This window comes from Gymnogyps californianus, chromosome 8 (genome assembly GCF_018139145.2).
Source record: "Gymnogyps californianus isolate 813 chromosome 8, ASM1813914v2, whole genome shotgun sequence".
Taxonomy (NCBI): Eukaryota; Metazoa; Chordata; class Aves; order Accipitriformes; family Cathartidae; genus Gymnogyps; species Gymnogyps californianus.
In genome coordinates, this window is record NC_059478.1 from 11,205,001 (window position 1) to 11,222,707 (window position 17,707).

The following is a 17,707-nucleotide window of genomic DNA, read 5'->3' on the forward strand; positions in this document are numbered from 1 at the left end:
TTTATATATTGCAACACAACATGTGTCAGATTTTGTAGATTCTTTTCTAGTGTTTCTGGATTTTAATAATTTTCTTTTTGCTGTGCTAATGTAAATTTCTCTGTCATATCTTGACTTGCTGTTCCATTTCTGTGATTTCCTGTGCTCTGCAGCACCAGGAGGCAGGGCTAGTCCTGGCAGTCATAAAAAGAGACTTGGTTCCCCCTTCTGGGAAAACTGCCAGATATATACTACTTCAAAAGCTGAAATATATTCTAAGAGCTTTGATCAACAGTCTTAAAACATTAGGCTAATTCTTCCTTCATTTTCAGTGCGTGAGAAACCAAAAAGGTCAAATGTGACTTGAAATGCATGTCAATTAAGGTGGATGTGGAATGCCTGGGTACTTGAAGAAAGTCATAAAGTCCAGCCTGTCACTGTTAACTATGAAATTTTTATAACTGTGCTTGCATTAAGAATACAGAGGCATTATAGCATGTGTACTCTTAACAGTATTTCAAAAGTCAGTATGTATAGCTGTATGCTCACATCAGATTTCCCAATCTGACAAAAGATCTTTTCAACTCGGGAAGAAGATGTTATGCTGTCCATATATGGGTGATACTTTCTATAGCAGAAAAGCTTTCTTGTTTAAATTTTATTTAATCATTTAATACATTTCTAAGAGTATACTTGGTGGTTGGTAGGAAATAGGATTAAAGAGTTGTGGCTCTCCCAAATGGCTTTATTCTGATAGTGTTCCGATTGTCTTAAAGTATCCAACATATGCTGTTGGTTTTCCATTGAATGTTAGCGCCTAGTGCACGTCAGGAGGGGCTTTGTTCTGTGAGCTGTAAAATCGCTTTCCATATGAAGGCTGGATGTATGTAGGAGACTATTATCTGAATGGAAAGTGAGATTTGGTTAACCTGTAAGGGGAAAAAAATTCCTAAGCGTACAATGAAATATTACCTGGAGTTCAAAACGCTTGTGGCAGCACTGAGCATTTGGCACAGCTGTTTCAGCTTTCATAGTTGACATCTAAAGCTGTTCCACTTGGACAGAAGACCATCTTAATTGTTGCTGTGCTTCTGTGACCTTCCCTAAGATTCCCTAGAAATATTTTTGTTAAATATAGTCACAATACTTAATTTCAGTATAAAATTTATTTTCATAGATGTCTTTTGCTGAGAAGTGATTTGCTTTTCAGAGGAGCTCTTGTGGGTCTGCTCTATGATGGTGCTTCTTGCTTTTAATTTCAGTCACGTTTTCTTTTATTCAAATTAAAATACTGCCATTTGTTCTGATGCCTCATTAATGGAAGCTCAGCATGGACAAAACAAGAGGAATGCTTCTTTCTGTCATGAGGGAGAGGCTCTATTCTCTCTATTTTAGACCTGTGCATGGATACCGCTTTCCACATTTCCACATTGAGACAGTGTCTCTAAATGCTGTACTTTGTGTTAAGTAACATAACAGATCTGGACTTTCTTCTGCTTTCCCATTTTCTGCACGTTCTCATCTCACATCTTAACTACTACATGCCGCCTTCTCTGATCTTGCAAGTCGTGTCCGTTCCACCCCCTCGCTGTTTCCTGGCTGGGTTGAGTGTATAGCTGTTCTCTTTATGTGTATTTGGTCAGCGATTCCCCATGTTTGTCTCAACCGTCAAGGGCTGATGTGACTTAGAATTCTTCAGTTATCCTCTCTTTAAGAGTTACTGGATCTCAGGCCATTATTTGTTCCAAAAGGATTGCCAGTTTTGAGTTCTTATGAAGCTTTCCAACAAGAATGTTTATTTTCTGCTATTAAAATTTTATTTGGCTGAAATATGTACAATATTGATAAATGTTACATTAATGTGTACAGAATGTATGTTTGTGGAAATAAATGTGAGCAGAAGCAAGTGGCAATAAGATGCTGTGGGAGAAAGGACAAGCAGATGGTGACAGAAACCACTCTTTCTGAATTTGTAGTTGCTTCTGAGTCCAGATGACATGAAGAAGTAGTGTTCTTGATTTGGTTTCCAGTAGGATATGTAGCAGGGTGAATACTGCTTAATTTGCAGTTTCTTTCTAGTAATTTAACCAGCAGAATACAAAAAATAGTCTGTTGGGTTTTTTCTTCTTGTTGTACTCTTTGTGCTTCATCCTTCCATGTGTGGTTTGCCTTCTTGTAATTAGGAAAGTATTTATAATAATTAGGTTCTCTCTTTTTCCATGGAACTGTGTTTCTGAGATGCTGTTGAAATATTACCTAAATAAAACCAGAATTAAAAAACAAATCTTCATTACTTCACTTTCATTAATGTCTAAACTACACTTTGAGTCAAAGAAACATCAGGAAAGGTGAACCACAGATAAACTGTGAACATAGCAGTATAAGTCTGAAGAGCCTTCTAGGTAAGTTTCTTAACACGTATTAAGTCTGAGGTCCAAACTATACTGAAAGATCATGCCTGAGGAAGAAGCAGTACATCTCTACTACTGCCACCCTAGGTAACCCTTGCAACAGAACCATCAACAACACCCTGAGGTTTGGTGTGGCATTCTGAGCAATGAGCGCTCCGGTGGTCACTTCCGAGGGAGAAGTAAGCAACTGCTAGACACTGGAATAAACGCTCACAAAACATCCTTAAAGGGCAAAAGAGTTGTAAATATCTAAAGTCAGTGACTGTAAGGATGTATGAGTTCACTTTATGAGCTATTTTAAGTAAACCTTAGCTACTCAAAATTTAAAATATTCTGTAAAACTGCATATTTCAACAAAATTCCAGATTAATTACATTTCTGCCTTACATTGTTCCACCTTTCCTTCCCTTTCATTCCAAAATTGGAGACCCCTGTGTTAGAGATTCAGACAATGAATCCTTTTATCTAGCACTTACATTCATTATTCATTATGCATTGTCAGTGGATTGCTACTTCAGGCCTGAATTAGATATAATTAATCTTAGGAAAGCACTTGTAATTTCACACTTTATGAAGCACTGTTGTCTCAGCACAGCAGTGCTGTCGTGGCAAAATACTCTAATGCTCGTTGTTGCTATTCAGTATTGTATCTCTTAATGTTTATGTGCATTCAAGTCTTTATTTTGCTTACTTGTCTGTACGTTTATGTTACAGCAGTAATGCTTGTGTTTTGCTTTGGAAATACTTTTTGGTATTTTTATTTTGTACAGAATTTCAAACAGAAATAGGTTAAATTGTCATTTAAATGGTGAGATTAGAAAGACCTTTATCCTTTTCAATACTGAAAAGGAAAACTTGGGAAAGTGATGGGCTTTAGAGCAAGAGGAATCAAGTAGATTCCCAGCTTGGCATGTTGCTTCAGATTATGAGTTAAATTGGTAGCTGGTAATTGATCAGGTACTGTCTACACATAGAAGCTGAGGCCCGATGTTTTCCATCTGGTGGTTAAATGTTCCTAACCCTTCTTGCTAAGCACATAGCTTTCTAGGAGCTCTGGTTGCATATGTGAGCGTGCATGCAAGAACTTTACTCAGGGAGTTGATTTCATGCATTGCAACCTCTTTGTTTAGTTTACACGTCTGCATAGGGAACAGTTCCTGCTCTGTATCTTACAATAGCTTAGAAACTGTTCTAAAAATACTGGTATCTCTTGACAATACTTACAACTGATATTTCTAAAATGCTGAAAGAATAAAATTATAATCTACGCTCACATGAAGGTACTGGAGAAGTGATTCAGTGCAAAGTTACCAGAGATCCCTTAGTTGCATAGCACACAGAGGGGAATATTTTGGAATAAGTGTCAATGTATGCTTGTCCTTCTGCTCTTTTGTGTGCTGTTGATTGCAGTAGGAGATGAGAAACTGAGAGCTAAAGCTGGACTTTTTGTTTCACTTAGTGTTCTTGCTAAGTGGAAAAAAAAATTGCTAAGGGCTTTTAAAATGCTCTTTTAAGTCTCTTCAGCTGTATTTGGCTGATTGTTTTCAGGAATTTCACAGTAATTGCTAACAAAGGTATAGTGCTTACCACAATGAGATTTTTTGATTACACTCTTCATGAAAAACTGGCACATCATAAAAATATTTACTATGATTTTTGGTTGTTATTAGGTTTTCCACAGCAAACATAGTTCCTTTGTAGAAATGTTAATCTTATCATAGTCCTTGAAAATAGAAATTGGGGAACAATAATTAAAATAAGAGTGTATTACACTGTGCAGTTTGTGCTGACTAGAGGAACACACCTCTAACCTGAATTACCCTGTGATCCTGACCTCATAAGTGGAGTCAAGAATTGGAATTTATTGTTAGTCTAATTAATACCCTAGCAGTCTAATCAAAATGCAGCAGTTTTTATTGTTAGCCAATTACAGTGATGCTAACACTTGTAGTCTAATTACTGCTAGTTTCCAATAATCAATGTATGGAGCATTGTCAGCATCCTGAGCTCTGCTGGGAGGAGGATCCTGGTGGTGGCTCTATGTGGGATTTTGCTGGGTGCTTTCAAGCAGTCAGTAGCTAATGCTTTGTGTTGATTCAAAAGCTTACAGATGTTAATCACACTGGTTTTGTTAGACCTTTATTGTATCTGCTATAATTTCCTTAAGATCATGCAGTTGCACAAAGCTGAGCTGAATCTAAAAACAAGTTAGACACAAGTCATTTGACTGTAATGACTTTGTTACACTTAAGTCACTCAACTGCAAGGCACGTGCTGCTACAGTTAAAGCCAAGCTCAAAAAATAAGTGCAGGCCAAGAGAAGTACAGACAAAAGCTTGCAAGTCCTTAGGCGCTATGTTTCTGGGGCAGTCCAAGGCCAGTGGCCTGCTAATAGCAATGGCAATACTGTCTTTATAGGGCTACAATTGTGCGCGTGAGATAGATCTGTGAGCAACACTCACGCTAGAGAGGGGGGAACATAAGCTGACCTTTCAGGTTGGCTTGCTGAGTCATAGTAGCTGAAGATGGAATTAGTCTGCTTGCAAAGCTATAAGCTGTTACAGTTGTGGTGGAAGTACTGACATCGCTTCATACTGTTACATTAATGGCCAGTCTGCAGTAAACCACGAGCAAAGCACAATTTCTCCTGTGCGGTCGTCTGGTCTGCAGCAACTCCTGCAAAACAATCCTTCTGAGTGCTGCCAGGTGCCATGTGTAATTTTGACGTGCACTTGAAAGGATGTTCTTAAGCTCTTAAAATCTTTCATTACGGCTTCCATTTTTCAGTGTAAGACGTTCTTCAGTGTTGAGTCATCTTCTGGTGATGAAGCACGGAGGTTTTTTCCTTGTGTTTACAGTAGCCTCCTTGTGTGAGTTGACATGGCTTATTACGCTAGGGGCCTCTGATCTGAACTGCAGCAGTCTGGCAAAATGGAAAGAAGATCTATTCGGAAAGAAAAGCTCTGCAAGCTGTTTGAATCTGGTATGATAGGGCAGAGGTTCTTCAGAGACCGTGGATTGGGTGATTTTTTTTTTTTGTTGTTGTTTTGGGTTGTGGGTTTTTTTTCCCAGTCTTATTGTTGGAGGAGGTTAATGTCTGTGAAACTGGAATTCTGGATTTCTGGGAAATGCTATTTATAGTCTTTTGAGGTTAGATGTGGGCCAAAGTCTAATGGAGAACCTCAAGAATGATATACAGTAAATCTTCAGATTGTCTGTGTTTGTAAGGATCAAATAAGACTCATTTTTTCTGTCTTGCTTTATTTTATTCAGGTGATGTTTGAAATATTCAGTTTAGCTGAAGCTGTGACAAATTTGCCACTCTGCTGTATGAAGTGTAGCAAAAGTATAGGGAGTCATGTTTATAAAACTTAAGTCTGTCCTTTTGTGAGAGCAGCTGCTTGGTCTAGTCTACTCCAGGCTGTTCTTTCCTATGCCTTGATCCTAGATCTTTCCCAGTCCGGAGTCTAGGGCTTTATTTTAGTTGTTTTGTTATTCCTCTATGAGAGGTACTGATTTATGTCCCTATTGGAGGCATAGCTTATAAAAAAAATTTGCTCGCAAAATTTGCTTGTTCAGATGTGTAGGGAAATACTCCTGGTATAGGTAAGCTAATATGCCTCTTGGCATATTGGAACAGTCATTAACAGGTACGAACTGTCCTGGTTTTTCAGACAATGAAACACTTCTGGCTTTGAATCTTGAAATTGTGCTTTGGGTAACTTCTCCAAATGTTAGTAGATAATTTGTGTACAATTTTCAGTCTAAAATTCTGTCTGCAGCTTTGATTAGGTTCTCCAGTGTGTTTGGAGTTCTCTGTCTACATCTAATCTCTGTATCATTTATAAGGAACGCTCTTATCTCACTATTATCTAGAACTTAGCAAAAGTGTGAAGCTTCAAGACATACCCCTATACCTGTGCCCTTTTTTCCTGGCTCCCCACTACACTCTTTCATTGATTGTTTTTGGGAGGGGGGGTATAAAATTTTCCATTTGCTGGTCTCTTAGGTTACAGGGAAAGACAATTATGATCTCATACCTTCCCAGTACTTCCTCGGTTAATGTACTACCTCTCACATTTAGAACTTTCCTAAGTGTTTCCTAGAAAAATTATTACAGTCCTTGATGAATGTACCAAACACTAGGACTTTAGTCTATTGTCAAAACGATTCAAGAGCAATGTTTTTTCATTCAGAGTTGGGATCTATAACAGATACAGGCTATTTCATCTCCTTCACTAAGTTCCCAACCTTAATTCATAAACTGTCTTTTCTGTCTTTTCCATCAGTGTTATTTACATTTTAATACTTGTACCTGTAATTTCATATATAGTACTAGCTCTTTTCTTCCACTACATCTGAAATTGCTTTATTTCTTAGCGTTAGCGTTCCTTTCTTGTAACTTACCCTGCTGTGTTTCTGTTAAGTCCCCCCCAGTCTCCTCCTTGAATAATTGCTTCTAGCTCAGTCTGTTTATTTCCCATCATCCTGGTGTTAATATACAAGTAGTTGTGAGATGGTTTATTCCCTTTCTTTCTTGGTAAGTAGTTTTGTTTTCTTCTTTCTTTCCTCCTCCCCCTTTTCTTCTTGCTATATACAAGTCTGGCATTTCAGTTCTTCACTTAGAGTTGTCTTTTTGTCAAAAAGTGAATTTTGTACCACTCCAGGCTGTTTTTTCTTATGCCAGCTCTGAAGACAGAAGATTGGATGTTTGAAAGGAAGTAGTGGCTAATCAAGAGCACGTGTGCTCTGTGAGGACTGTGCTCCAGGCATGGAGTCTCTAGACTTCTCCTTTCAGTTGATTAAAAGAATGACAAACTTACTGTGCATAGTGGCATAGAAAATGAAGATGAGGTTTAGCAGATCATATGTGGACTTCCTGATTTGTTTGAACTTCTTTGGGGAGGGTAAAAGATTGTGTGATTCACATGGACAGTAACGCAGTCAGTTTAAGAGATAACTTCTTTGCAGACATCCAGTGCTCAAAGTGCTGTTAATCCTGATTTTTGTTTCTGGAGTTGGTGGCAAGATATGAAGTGGAAGTTGTCAGCTGTTGAGCTTTTGATCATTTTAAGCTGATGGAATCAGATACCAGCGATCTTTGTAGCACATAATACATCTTTTCCTGGAGACTATCTAGGAAGAAATGACGTGCATTGAAAAGATATAACTGGAAAAGGTAATCTCATAAATGTCGTGGCAATTACTAAAACTCATAATGCGTCTCTATTATTCTTCTGGAGAGCTCAAAATGTAATAGGCAGACCACACAGAAGTTGATGAGTAGGGTTGGTTTTTTTTTGTTTGTTTTTCGTTCAGAAAGTAATGGCAAATGAGAGAGGAAGGGTTCCTTGAAGTAACATTTTGGTCATTTCTAAGGGGAATAGTCAGTGGCAGTGTATGGATATGCACATCTGAGAAAGTGAAGTGAGAAGGGAACTCAAAGGTGGTAAAAAAGGGAGTGAAAATATAAAGACATTAGATTAAATATAGATGTGTAGAACATGGACAGGGACTTCAATGGCAGGAAAAAATTACTCCAAACAAAAATTGAAATTAGTGGAGAGTAACATGGTTAACTGGAGGAGGCAAAAATGAGATACATTGCAAAGTCGTTTGGAGCAGATGGGAGGTGGAAAAAAATGAGGAGCAGAGATGTCTAACTGTAAAAGGCTGTAAAAGTCAAGGTGACAGATGAGGGTTTAGAAGAAAGTGCTCTAGTAAACAAATTACGGAACCCAAATTGCTTCTTTGCTTGCTGAAGGGAAAGAAATGGGAGAGAAGGAATTGGAGGTGACAGTGAAGTTTTGATCCTGAGAGAGAGTAAAAGGGTATGCATTATTTAGAATAGACAAGACTGTAGCAAGAGGCTGGGAAAGAAAAGTATGCTCAGTACTAGAAAGAATCAGTTTGTGATAATGGTGTGGCAGGAATGGGAGAGGAAGCTGACATTTGGATTAGAACCAACTTGAAGGAAATGTGCTGAATTATTGCTGTGTGTTTGAACAGATATGCAGAGGTGGCAATTAAGTCATTGGAAAACTTGTACTTACAATGGACTTGTTTCCGATGAGGTGGCTAAAAGAATCGATATAGCAGTAAATCAGTACATCAGAGCATTAAGAATATTTCTTACTGCAATGTTACATCTTGCCATGAAATGCATAACTCAAGTTGCTTTATGGATGCTATGAAATAATGATAATGATCACTCAATTTGCTATATTTTTATCACTTAATAAAAATGTCTTATCTCTTGTGCATAGATATTTGATTTAATGGATGCCAAAGCCCGTGCTGACTGCATCAAAGAAATAGATCTTCTTAAGGTAAAAGATTTGTTTAAAAAATGCGCAGCCATCATCAAAGTATATTAAATTTTTCATAGATATACTTGAGGTGTCCACTGTTGCCTGTGTAGAGTTTTTATAAGGCTCACTTAAGGAATTTTGTAGTCTTTATTGCTTTGAAAATTAACATTGAGAAGTAAATCCTATAGAAAAATGGATAACTCTTCAAGTAGAAGTTTCTGCTAAAACCACAGTATTATAAACAACTGTCTCCTGTACAGTAAAATACTGATTTTAAAAATGGACTTTGCAGTTTCAGGTAAGTTTAGCATGCTATTGCATAGATACATTGAAGCAAAATTCCTCTAAAATTGCAACTTCAGTCATCACGTTGATCCCGAAATGCCATCGTGTTCTTGCAAAATGTTTATCTGTAAATGCTTCTCATAAGCATATACCTTTTGAATCATACTGAAATAGATTTTAGGGATTCGTTTGTTTGCCTAAATAAGAATGTTTCATTTGTCAGTCTTAAAAGATAAGACGTGCTCTACACTAAAATGTGCGTTATTATTCTACTTTCTTAGCAACTGAATCATCCAAATGTAATTAAATATTATGCCTCATTCATTGAAGACAATGAACTGAACATAGTGTTGGAATTAGCCGATGCTGGAGATCTCTCTAGAATGATAAAGGTAGGAATTAACTTCTTTAAAAAAAAAAAAAAAAGTAAAAGCTTGTAACATTCAACTTCTTTGGCTTTTCATTCTGTGTGCTCATCACTGGGTGAAATTCAGTGAAAACATCAGGAACTGTGGAGAAAAGTGTTGTGTTTAGACTGACTTTTTTTTATGTATGCCCGATATTAATGCTTGTGTAAGTATTTTTAACACTCTTGCCCAGAGTGTAAGTGCAGATGGGGACATAACTAGACTGAAACTGTATTAGCGCTGGGGAGAAGAAAAGAGACTGTAAAGGAAAGCGCTGTCACCACCATTTAGAACAACACATTTTGACATCATTACTGATTTTTGGCACAATTGTGTTTTGTGTTCCAATATTCTATTCTCTGTAATAGTGCAAGCAGAGAAGGGCTGGTGTCATAAGGCAGAAGTTTCTTCTAGATCTTGAACTTCAACTGCTAACCACCTTAGCAAACAAAATAAAGATTAAAATGGAAATAACTGCATCATTTTATAGGTTTTAGTTAAATGATTCTTTATCTTGAGACTAACAAACATTCTGAAAATATATTTCATATTTGGTTGAAATCACACAAGCGAACTTACTGATATGTGGTTGTGCATTATGGGTTAATTGCTTTCTTTTGCAGTTTTTAAATACCTGTTCTTTAGCTAATCAGAAAAGTTTATCCAAGACCTGTTGTATAAACTTTGTATTCTGAAACTTATATTAACTTTTAACTAGCTTTTTTATCTTTGTCATCTGACAGCTACTTTCCCTCTTTCCACTGGGTCTTGGTTTTAATATGACCCTTTGGTGTACTTGGGTACACACCAACATTATTGTTGTCCACACAGCGTAACTCTGGGAACAAATAATGCCAGTCAATTAGCATTTGCTCAGCAACAGCCGGGCACAGGACAGAGTTCTGCTGTTTTGCTTAGGACCTACATGACTAGAGAATGTTAATTTCTTCATTAATGGCTTTCATATCTATTTTTTCTTGAGCTTTTGAAGGATTTTTCCCTTCTATATTGATAATTGTAAGGTAGGACAGTCAAAATTTGGTTCTAAACAGGTTGACAGCGTTCTGTTAATATTTATATCCAAATCTGATATTTTTCTTCATCTCATGAATTATTAATTCTGTGGGCTTACATTTCATAAAACATAAAGGAAGGTTTGTCTTTTCTTTTGAATGTTCAGTTTTGACACAACAGTTATTAATATGAGTACTCTGTGACAGATTGCCTTATGGCATGTCTGGTCTTAGGACCCACTGAAGCTTTTTCTTTTTCCTCTGCTTTTTTTTTTTTTTCCCTTTCTTTTAAAAATTTTAAATCCAGTGTGTGAATAATGGCTTCTTCAGTGCGGTTGGCCTCATTACACCTTGCCCAAGTCGGTGGGTATTTCTTACAGGCTCGATCTTGGAGGCACTTTGTGATTGTCCTCTTAACACAGGGATCGTGTTTAATGTAGCAAGCTTAGATTGCTGTTTGATGTTAATGACAGCCTATGAGGCTATTATTAAATATGTATGAGGTGTCACAATGCACTCTGTCTTCATGCTGCTGGTGGAGGAAATGATTTGATAGACTACTTGGACGGTATGAGTTTAAATGTGCGGTGCATCAGTTATATAGCGTCTTCTTAAAGAAGTGTTTTAAATATTGCCTGAAAAATAAGTGATATGTAATGGTATGGAAACTTCCTAGCAGAATGGCTGCCTGTCACACTACTAAGGTAAATAACTATGTTGTGTTATTGAAACAAACAAACCATGCTTTGGTTTCCAGTGTTCTTGCTAGAGTGCTGTTCTGAGTTTGTTGGAAGATGTTGAGGCACCCCCAGAAGAGTGTTTGGGTACCAGGCTTGTTGTGTGATTTGTAGAAAGGATCAAGCATGTTTTTGAAATTGTAAATGACCACAGCTTGAATGATGCTGAAACCAATGTTAATGTGAGGGAAAACTACTTAACTAGTTTACTTGGGTGTTTGTTATGACATTATTGGCACATCAGAGAATACTTACAAAGCTGCTGTGCCTCACAGTGCACCTTAATGAATTCTTTAGTTCTTCCCTTAATGATCCACATCCTTGCTGCCCAGCTTTTATACCATCCCTCTTGTTACCTGTGAATAATACTCTCTTTGTCCCCATTGAGTAGACAACTGAGCCAAATCACTTGGTACATTCATATAGATTCTAATGGAATTCATAGAATCTGCTGTATGTCCAAAAAAAAAAGCAGCTGTGCGTGGGCATTTACAAATCTCATCATGAAATCAGAAGTGTCTTATGTGTTCTCTCTGTGTGTTTATGTATGTACATACACAGATTTAATCTGCTTTACCTTAATTATTTTTTTAATTACTTCTGTCACAGGGAGATGTTTCAGTACAGCCTCCGTTCTCAAAAGTAGGAGGATCCAAAATTGAGGATTTCTTATCTTACAGCTTTTAATGGCCTGGTAGAACTCTGGGACATGGCATGTCAATAATACTGAGAGGCAAACATTATCAGTGAGGGGGAAATACTTCCGTTTGACTTACAGTTGCTTTCACACTAGAATATGTACCTCAGTACTGTGTAACCCCTGTGTAGGGATGGTGAAAGAAGGAAAAATTCTTAATTTTCTGTATCTGTGAATTAGGCTGCTGAATACTATTACATCAAAGATTTTACAAGTAAATAATTAGAAACTATTGTGCTAGTTCCCAGTTGCTCATGGTCTGTTGTTTATTGGTGTCTGTGGTCTCTACTATGGAACGTGGTGATAGTACATGGCTACCAAGGTTAAGGGTAGTTCATGAGAACTCCTATGGTTGCCTTGTAATACCAGCTCCTTTTGCAATACAAAAATATGTTGTAAAGCAGGTTTGAGGCTTGATCCCTTTTCCTATTAGTCATGGTTCTCCTCCACCACAGACAGTGACAGAGTGAAAATTGTTCTGTGGACTTTTTTGGTTTAGGATTTTTTTTTTGTAAGCAGCAATTGATATATTGGATAAAGAAAATGACGTAAATAAAGAAGAATCTACTAATTGCATTAATGAAGAAAATACATTATAATGATTCAGTAAAAAGAACTAGTTAATAAAGTCTGTGCTGAAGATGTGGAAATGAGAATTTGAACTATCTTACAGAATAATTAGCATATTAAGATTAAATATAAAGTTATTAGGCTTGTAAGAAGGGATGTTATCAAGACACTAAAATGTTGTGTGTGTTTTTTTTTTTTTTAAATCAGCAATAAACTTCTAGGTCTGTTTCATTTCTGCAGATATTTTTAGTTTTTCTAGCAAATAATCTTAGCACACCAAAAAAAAAGCAAACTTTAAACTGAATATGTCATACAGATCTTAAGGAAGTTAGCCATGTTTTGGGAACAGGCATGAAAGCTTTCATCTAAAAAGTTGAAAATATGTTTGCAGCTTTCTCAAGATAGATGGAAAACAATTTGAATTCTATCAAATGTCACCTAGGCACTTCACCCACTCCTCTTCAGAGAACACTTTGTGTGTGTATTTTTTTCAACTTTAAATTAAAAAAAAATAAACATACTATAATTAGCTAGGTAAAATAAGACAAATAATTTAAAACTTCTCATCAGTATGAAGTTCATGTTGATATCTCAGGTTTCTGTAGTTGGGAACAGTGAATTCTCTGTCCTTAAAAATACTTGATTTTTATAGGACAGTCAAAATACAGGGATAGTCACTTCTTTCCAAGCAACTGATGCGTATCTAAATTGCTCGTTGCAGTAGCTGGAGCTCTGTTTAGACTTGTTCGAAATCTCATTGGTTATCATTCTGATGTTTCACCAGTGGTGCATATTTTGGGCTTCACGGTGTGAAATTGCATCGGGCAACTTGTCCACATGGTCTGGGATGCAGACCCTCCCTCTTCTCCCCATGCCCATAAAATGCTAATATATTAGCAATGAGGTTTTTAGGAACTTACTTGCAGTACTTTGGGGTTGACTAACTTGCCTGTGCTGCATTACGGGACAGCTTGCCCTTTTTTAAGGGTTTAAAGAGTGGAAGCAATTTTAGCTTCAGTCATTGGCAGCTTCGCCAGCCCAGAGTGCTGCTCCTGCTTGTGTGAAGCAACCGTGACTCCATTGCAGAATCCATGTGACTGCAGGCTGAGTGTGTTACAGTGTAAGGTGGCTACAGGGTGAGATGACAGCCTTTGGGGATTTATAGACATGTTGTAATAGCAGTGGATTTGAAAGGAACATAGGGGCACGGGGTAGTTATTACTATCTGCCTTATCTTAAGTGTTCAGTGCTGTCTGTGATGCTGGACAGCACTGAATGGAGGGTTATTCACATCATTCTGCACTTGGGTGGTGATTAGGTGCAGGTCAAACTTCTGCATGAGTTGCTTTTGTGGACTTAGCAGTGCATCTTGCCCCACTGTTCTTGCAGCATGGCAGAGAGTTGAGGGGGCATGTACTGCTACAGAAGCTAATTACTTTTTCTGTCTGCAAACTAGCTCCCTGGATTGCTGGATGGCTAGTAGCCCATGATTAACCATTCTCACTGCAGTGAAGCTGGTTAGGTTGCTGAGAATGGAAACTTGTCACTTGTTTTTTTCAAACTATTTTCTGGTGGATTGCTGTCCTGGCAATGTGCTAGAAATAGAGATGCTTTTTCAGACAGTGGGGTTATCTGATGAATATTGATAGCACATGTTAGCTATAGTTTGTTTAATTGCAAGAGCGGTAATTTTCTTTTGCTGTGATAATTGGAACATTTTGGGGAGTATGAAGTTAGGGAAGCACCTGTGTAAGGAAGAGGTGCAGTGTCAGAATTTAGCAAGTTAGGTGTTTACCCCTTCCCGGGGCATGAACCAGTGTTTTGGGAAACCCTCAGCTATTAACTGACCATATTGTTTGGCTATCTCTTTATCATACAAAACATTGATTTACAACTTTAGCAGTTGTAGGAGATAGTTGGCATTCATGTTTGGAAGGCTGGTGGGACAATGATGATGTCCCCAATGTACTTTGAATCACAGTGTTGCAGAAGCTGTGTTCTGCTGTGCACACGTGTGTGTAGCAGGAGAGTAACTCTGTTTGCTGTTAGGGTTGCCAAAGATTTAGCTGTGTGAGAATGTGTTTTCAGTTTGTCAAAATATAACAATTTCATGCTAAAAAGTTGCATGCCAGCTGCCTGCTGGAAGGTATGTGTTTCCAAAAATGTTGTATGATTTAGTAGACAGCTAAGGAAAAATATATTACTCTACCAAGTTTTATGTATGTTTGTTTTTTCATCTATTTATTTATTTTAAAATCTAGCAACCGTTGTATCTGAAATATTGTAAGCCCCTTGTGCCTTGAAACAGAGACTTAAAACTTGGAAAAGCGGTTTTTCTTACAGTGATGGCTGTGAAAACTTACCTAAACTTAAATTCTTCTGACACACTAGTTCATATGTGCTTAACAGAAATCGCTGGAGCATAGCAGCCAAAGTGGAGAATTTCTGTACATGTAGAGCTGCGTGAACCTCTTGCATCTCTTGGTGCCGACAGCATTGCATACTACTTGAGTGACTATGAATGCTTCAACCTATAGTATGGGTGACTGAAATGGCTTTGCCAGAAATAGCTTTTTCCAGATGTTTTGGATGGGCTGAAGCTTTCCTATGTCTCAGAGGGTATTTATTCTTTCTAACAATACAGGGAAGGGAGTAATCTGAGATGAATGTGGAGAAGACAAAAGACTAGGCAGACAGAAGAGTAGGCTGGGACAAGCAGCTAAGTGATCCTTAACAGGCGAGAGAGAGGATCTGACTGGGAATAGGGAAGACAAGTAGACTGGGACTAGCTGGTTAGCAGTTTTTGAGAGAAGGTAGATGGGGAAGTTATGACACAAGGCAGTAGAGACTGAGGAGTATAAGAGGATGAGAGTAGTGGATTGAGAAACTATGAAATGGGAGTCCCAATACTGGGCATGAGCAGAGTGAGATTAGAGAAGAGCTAGTGTGTTGCCAGAGAACAGGACAGACTGGGCAAGGATCCTAGATACAGACAAACTGGCTGCCAGTAGGGAGAGAGCCTGGATGGGATAACTTGGACTGGCTGGGAACAGGATGTGATTGTGTAAATGGAGAAAATGGGATGAAGTGACACAAATAGGGAAGGGACAGGTCTGGGATGGGGCAGAGAAGAGGCAGGCTGTGTAGGAATTACAGATCAAATACAGGGGAATATGAAAAACCAGTCCTGTAGTGTACTGCTACGTGGAGTGTGGAATGGGACTCGAGGTTCAGGAGTGTTGCTGGTCTGCTGCTGTTGGCAAATATAAGTGAAGTCCACTGGCAGTACCCATCCGTTACCTGCTGCACTCTATTGTGCAAGTTACTTGGTCAGCTGCAATACTAGCTGTGGCTGTAAGAGTGCCAACTCTGGTAAGCTGTGCATAGCAATATAATAGAGAGCCTGCATTTCTGTAGTTATTTTTATGCTTTTTTGAATCTAAGGAATTGCTTATAACCTAAGGAAGCAACACCGAATCTGCAAAATCAAGCATTCAAGGGCTAGAAAAATCCTACAGCTGAGTATCTTACACTCCAGCAAATTACAGTTTTATGTCGTCTTTGAAGAACCACTGCTCTATTCAGTGTTAAGGGTGCAGCTACTCTGGGTAGAAATCATGACGGTGCAGTACATGCATCACCATTTATTGTGTCTGTGCTACCTTCTTTGCTGCAGTGGTCGTTTTCAAGGCAGGGAATTCAAGCAAGACAAAGGTTTCATGGTTGATACAATTGAATGCTCTTCCAAAGACCATCCTTTCTTACTGTTTCTGGTACTGGTCCTAAGGGATACGGTATAAACCACTTCAACCACTATTTTTTGGTGGGAATTGTAATTGCTTATTCTGTATTTCTGATAATCAAGGTAAAACTCTGGGGTTTGATTTGTAGATGTATTGAGCGTTCATAGCTTCATCTGTTCTGAGTGGAAACTGTGCTTTGAAAATGAACTGTTTCATAAAGCTAAGTATGTTGAAAAGGAGGTGCTTACATTGGTACCAGAAGTAATTAACACTTTTGATATCAATTCTTTGCCCCCATTCTAATCTATAAAATGGGGATATCTACCTCATCATTTCTAAGGCCATTTGTGAAGATAAACTTCACAAAGTTTATTTTATTAATTTGATATTCCAGTGATGCATATCAGGAAGCAGTACCCCTCCCTGAAACTTCTATTTAAAATAGGTTTTGAATAGTGCACAATAAATAAAACCTAGAGACATTTTCAAATTGCTTATTAGCTGAGTGTCATGAATGAATGAGAAAAGGATCTTTTGACATACAGAAAATAGAACTGAAAACTGTGCATACACACACTCTCAAGGGGGAGAAATTATGGTGGCTTTAACTCTGAGATTTCTCTTACACATATATTTACGTCCAAATATTTGATGTCATAACTGTGGAAAAAGTATTTTTAAAGTAGTCTTTTGTGCGTGTTTGTGTATTTTCTTTTCATGATACTGATTTATCATGATCTATAAATGCAAATTTTAAAACATGGAATCTGGTTCTTTTGGTTTTCAGCAGTATCCGTGTGTCTCTTGTGCTTTTTTCTTTTTTTTTTTTTTTCATGACTGCTAGATTTAAAGAACAAAAAAACCCACTACCCCCTGCCCCGTCTCCCCCCAATGCTAAACCTCCTGACTTGTAGTCTTTTTGTTTAGCATATGGTTATGTTTTTTATGATATGGAACAGTTTGGCACCTTGCTGAAGCTACATCGTTGACAAACATTAAAAACTTCAAAATATTTTTTCTTATTTTTTTTTTCACATTCTGTATCACCTTTACTCTTAGCTTTTTTTGTGTACTTGTTTTTGAAAAGACTTTAAAAAGATAGAGTGCAGCTTGAAGAAGGATGTAATATGTCAGGATACTGTAACACAGTATGTGCTAATTGCAGATCAAAGCTAAATTATTTTTATGTGCATCTTCCTAAAGGAGAAACCCGGGGCTTTGAACCAGTCAGGCTAATTTTTGCCACTAACCTTTTTTAAGGCTACTAAAAATCTCTTTCTTAAAGTTTGTTTGTTTGTTTGTTTTACCCCCTGTAATTAAAAAATAGTGCATCCTTATTCAACTTTGTATATATATGATAGCTATGTAGCAGGTAAAAAAGGAGGGGCTGGGTGTTCTCAGGGGAAACGGCCGCTCTGCAGATGGAGCCGTGAAGCCTTAAAAGAAAAAGCAAAGGCATAGAGCCCTGCCAAGGTAGGAGAGCTAGTTCTGGTAAGCTTTTGCTCCCCATACGTGTGTGTTACTGGGGTGTCTGACAGGTGCTTGACTGTCACC

General features: G+C 37.8%; 1 protein-coding gene across 1 annotated transcript in view; it reads left to right on the forward strand.

Moving 5' to 3' along the window:
- The window catches only part of NEK7 (NIMA related kinase 7), a 72,145-nt gene that overhangs the window by 22,851 nt on the left and 31,587 nt on the right, over positions 1–17,707 (forward strand). The window contains exons 4-5 of the mRNA XM_050900751.1: positions 8,657–8,719; positions 9,268–9,378. Coding sequence (XP_050756708.1) covers positions 8,657–8,719; positions 9,268–9,378 — 174 coding nt within the window. The remainder of the gene's footprint in view (positions 1–8,656; positions 8,720–9,267; positions 9,379–17,707) is intronic.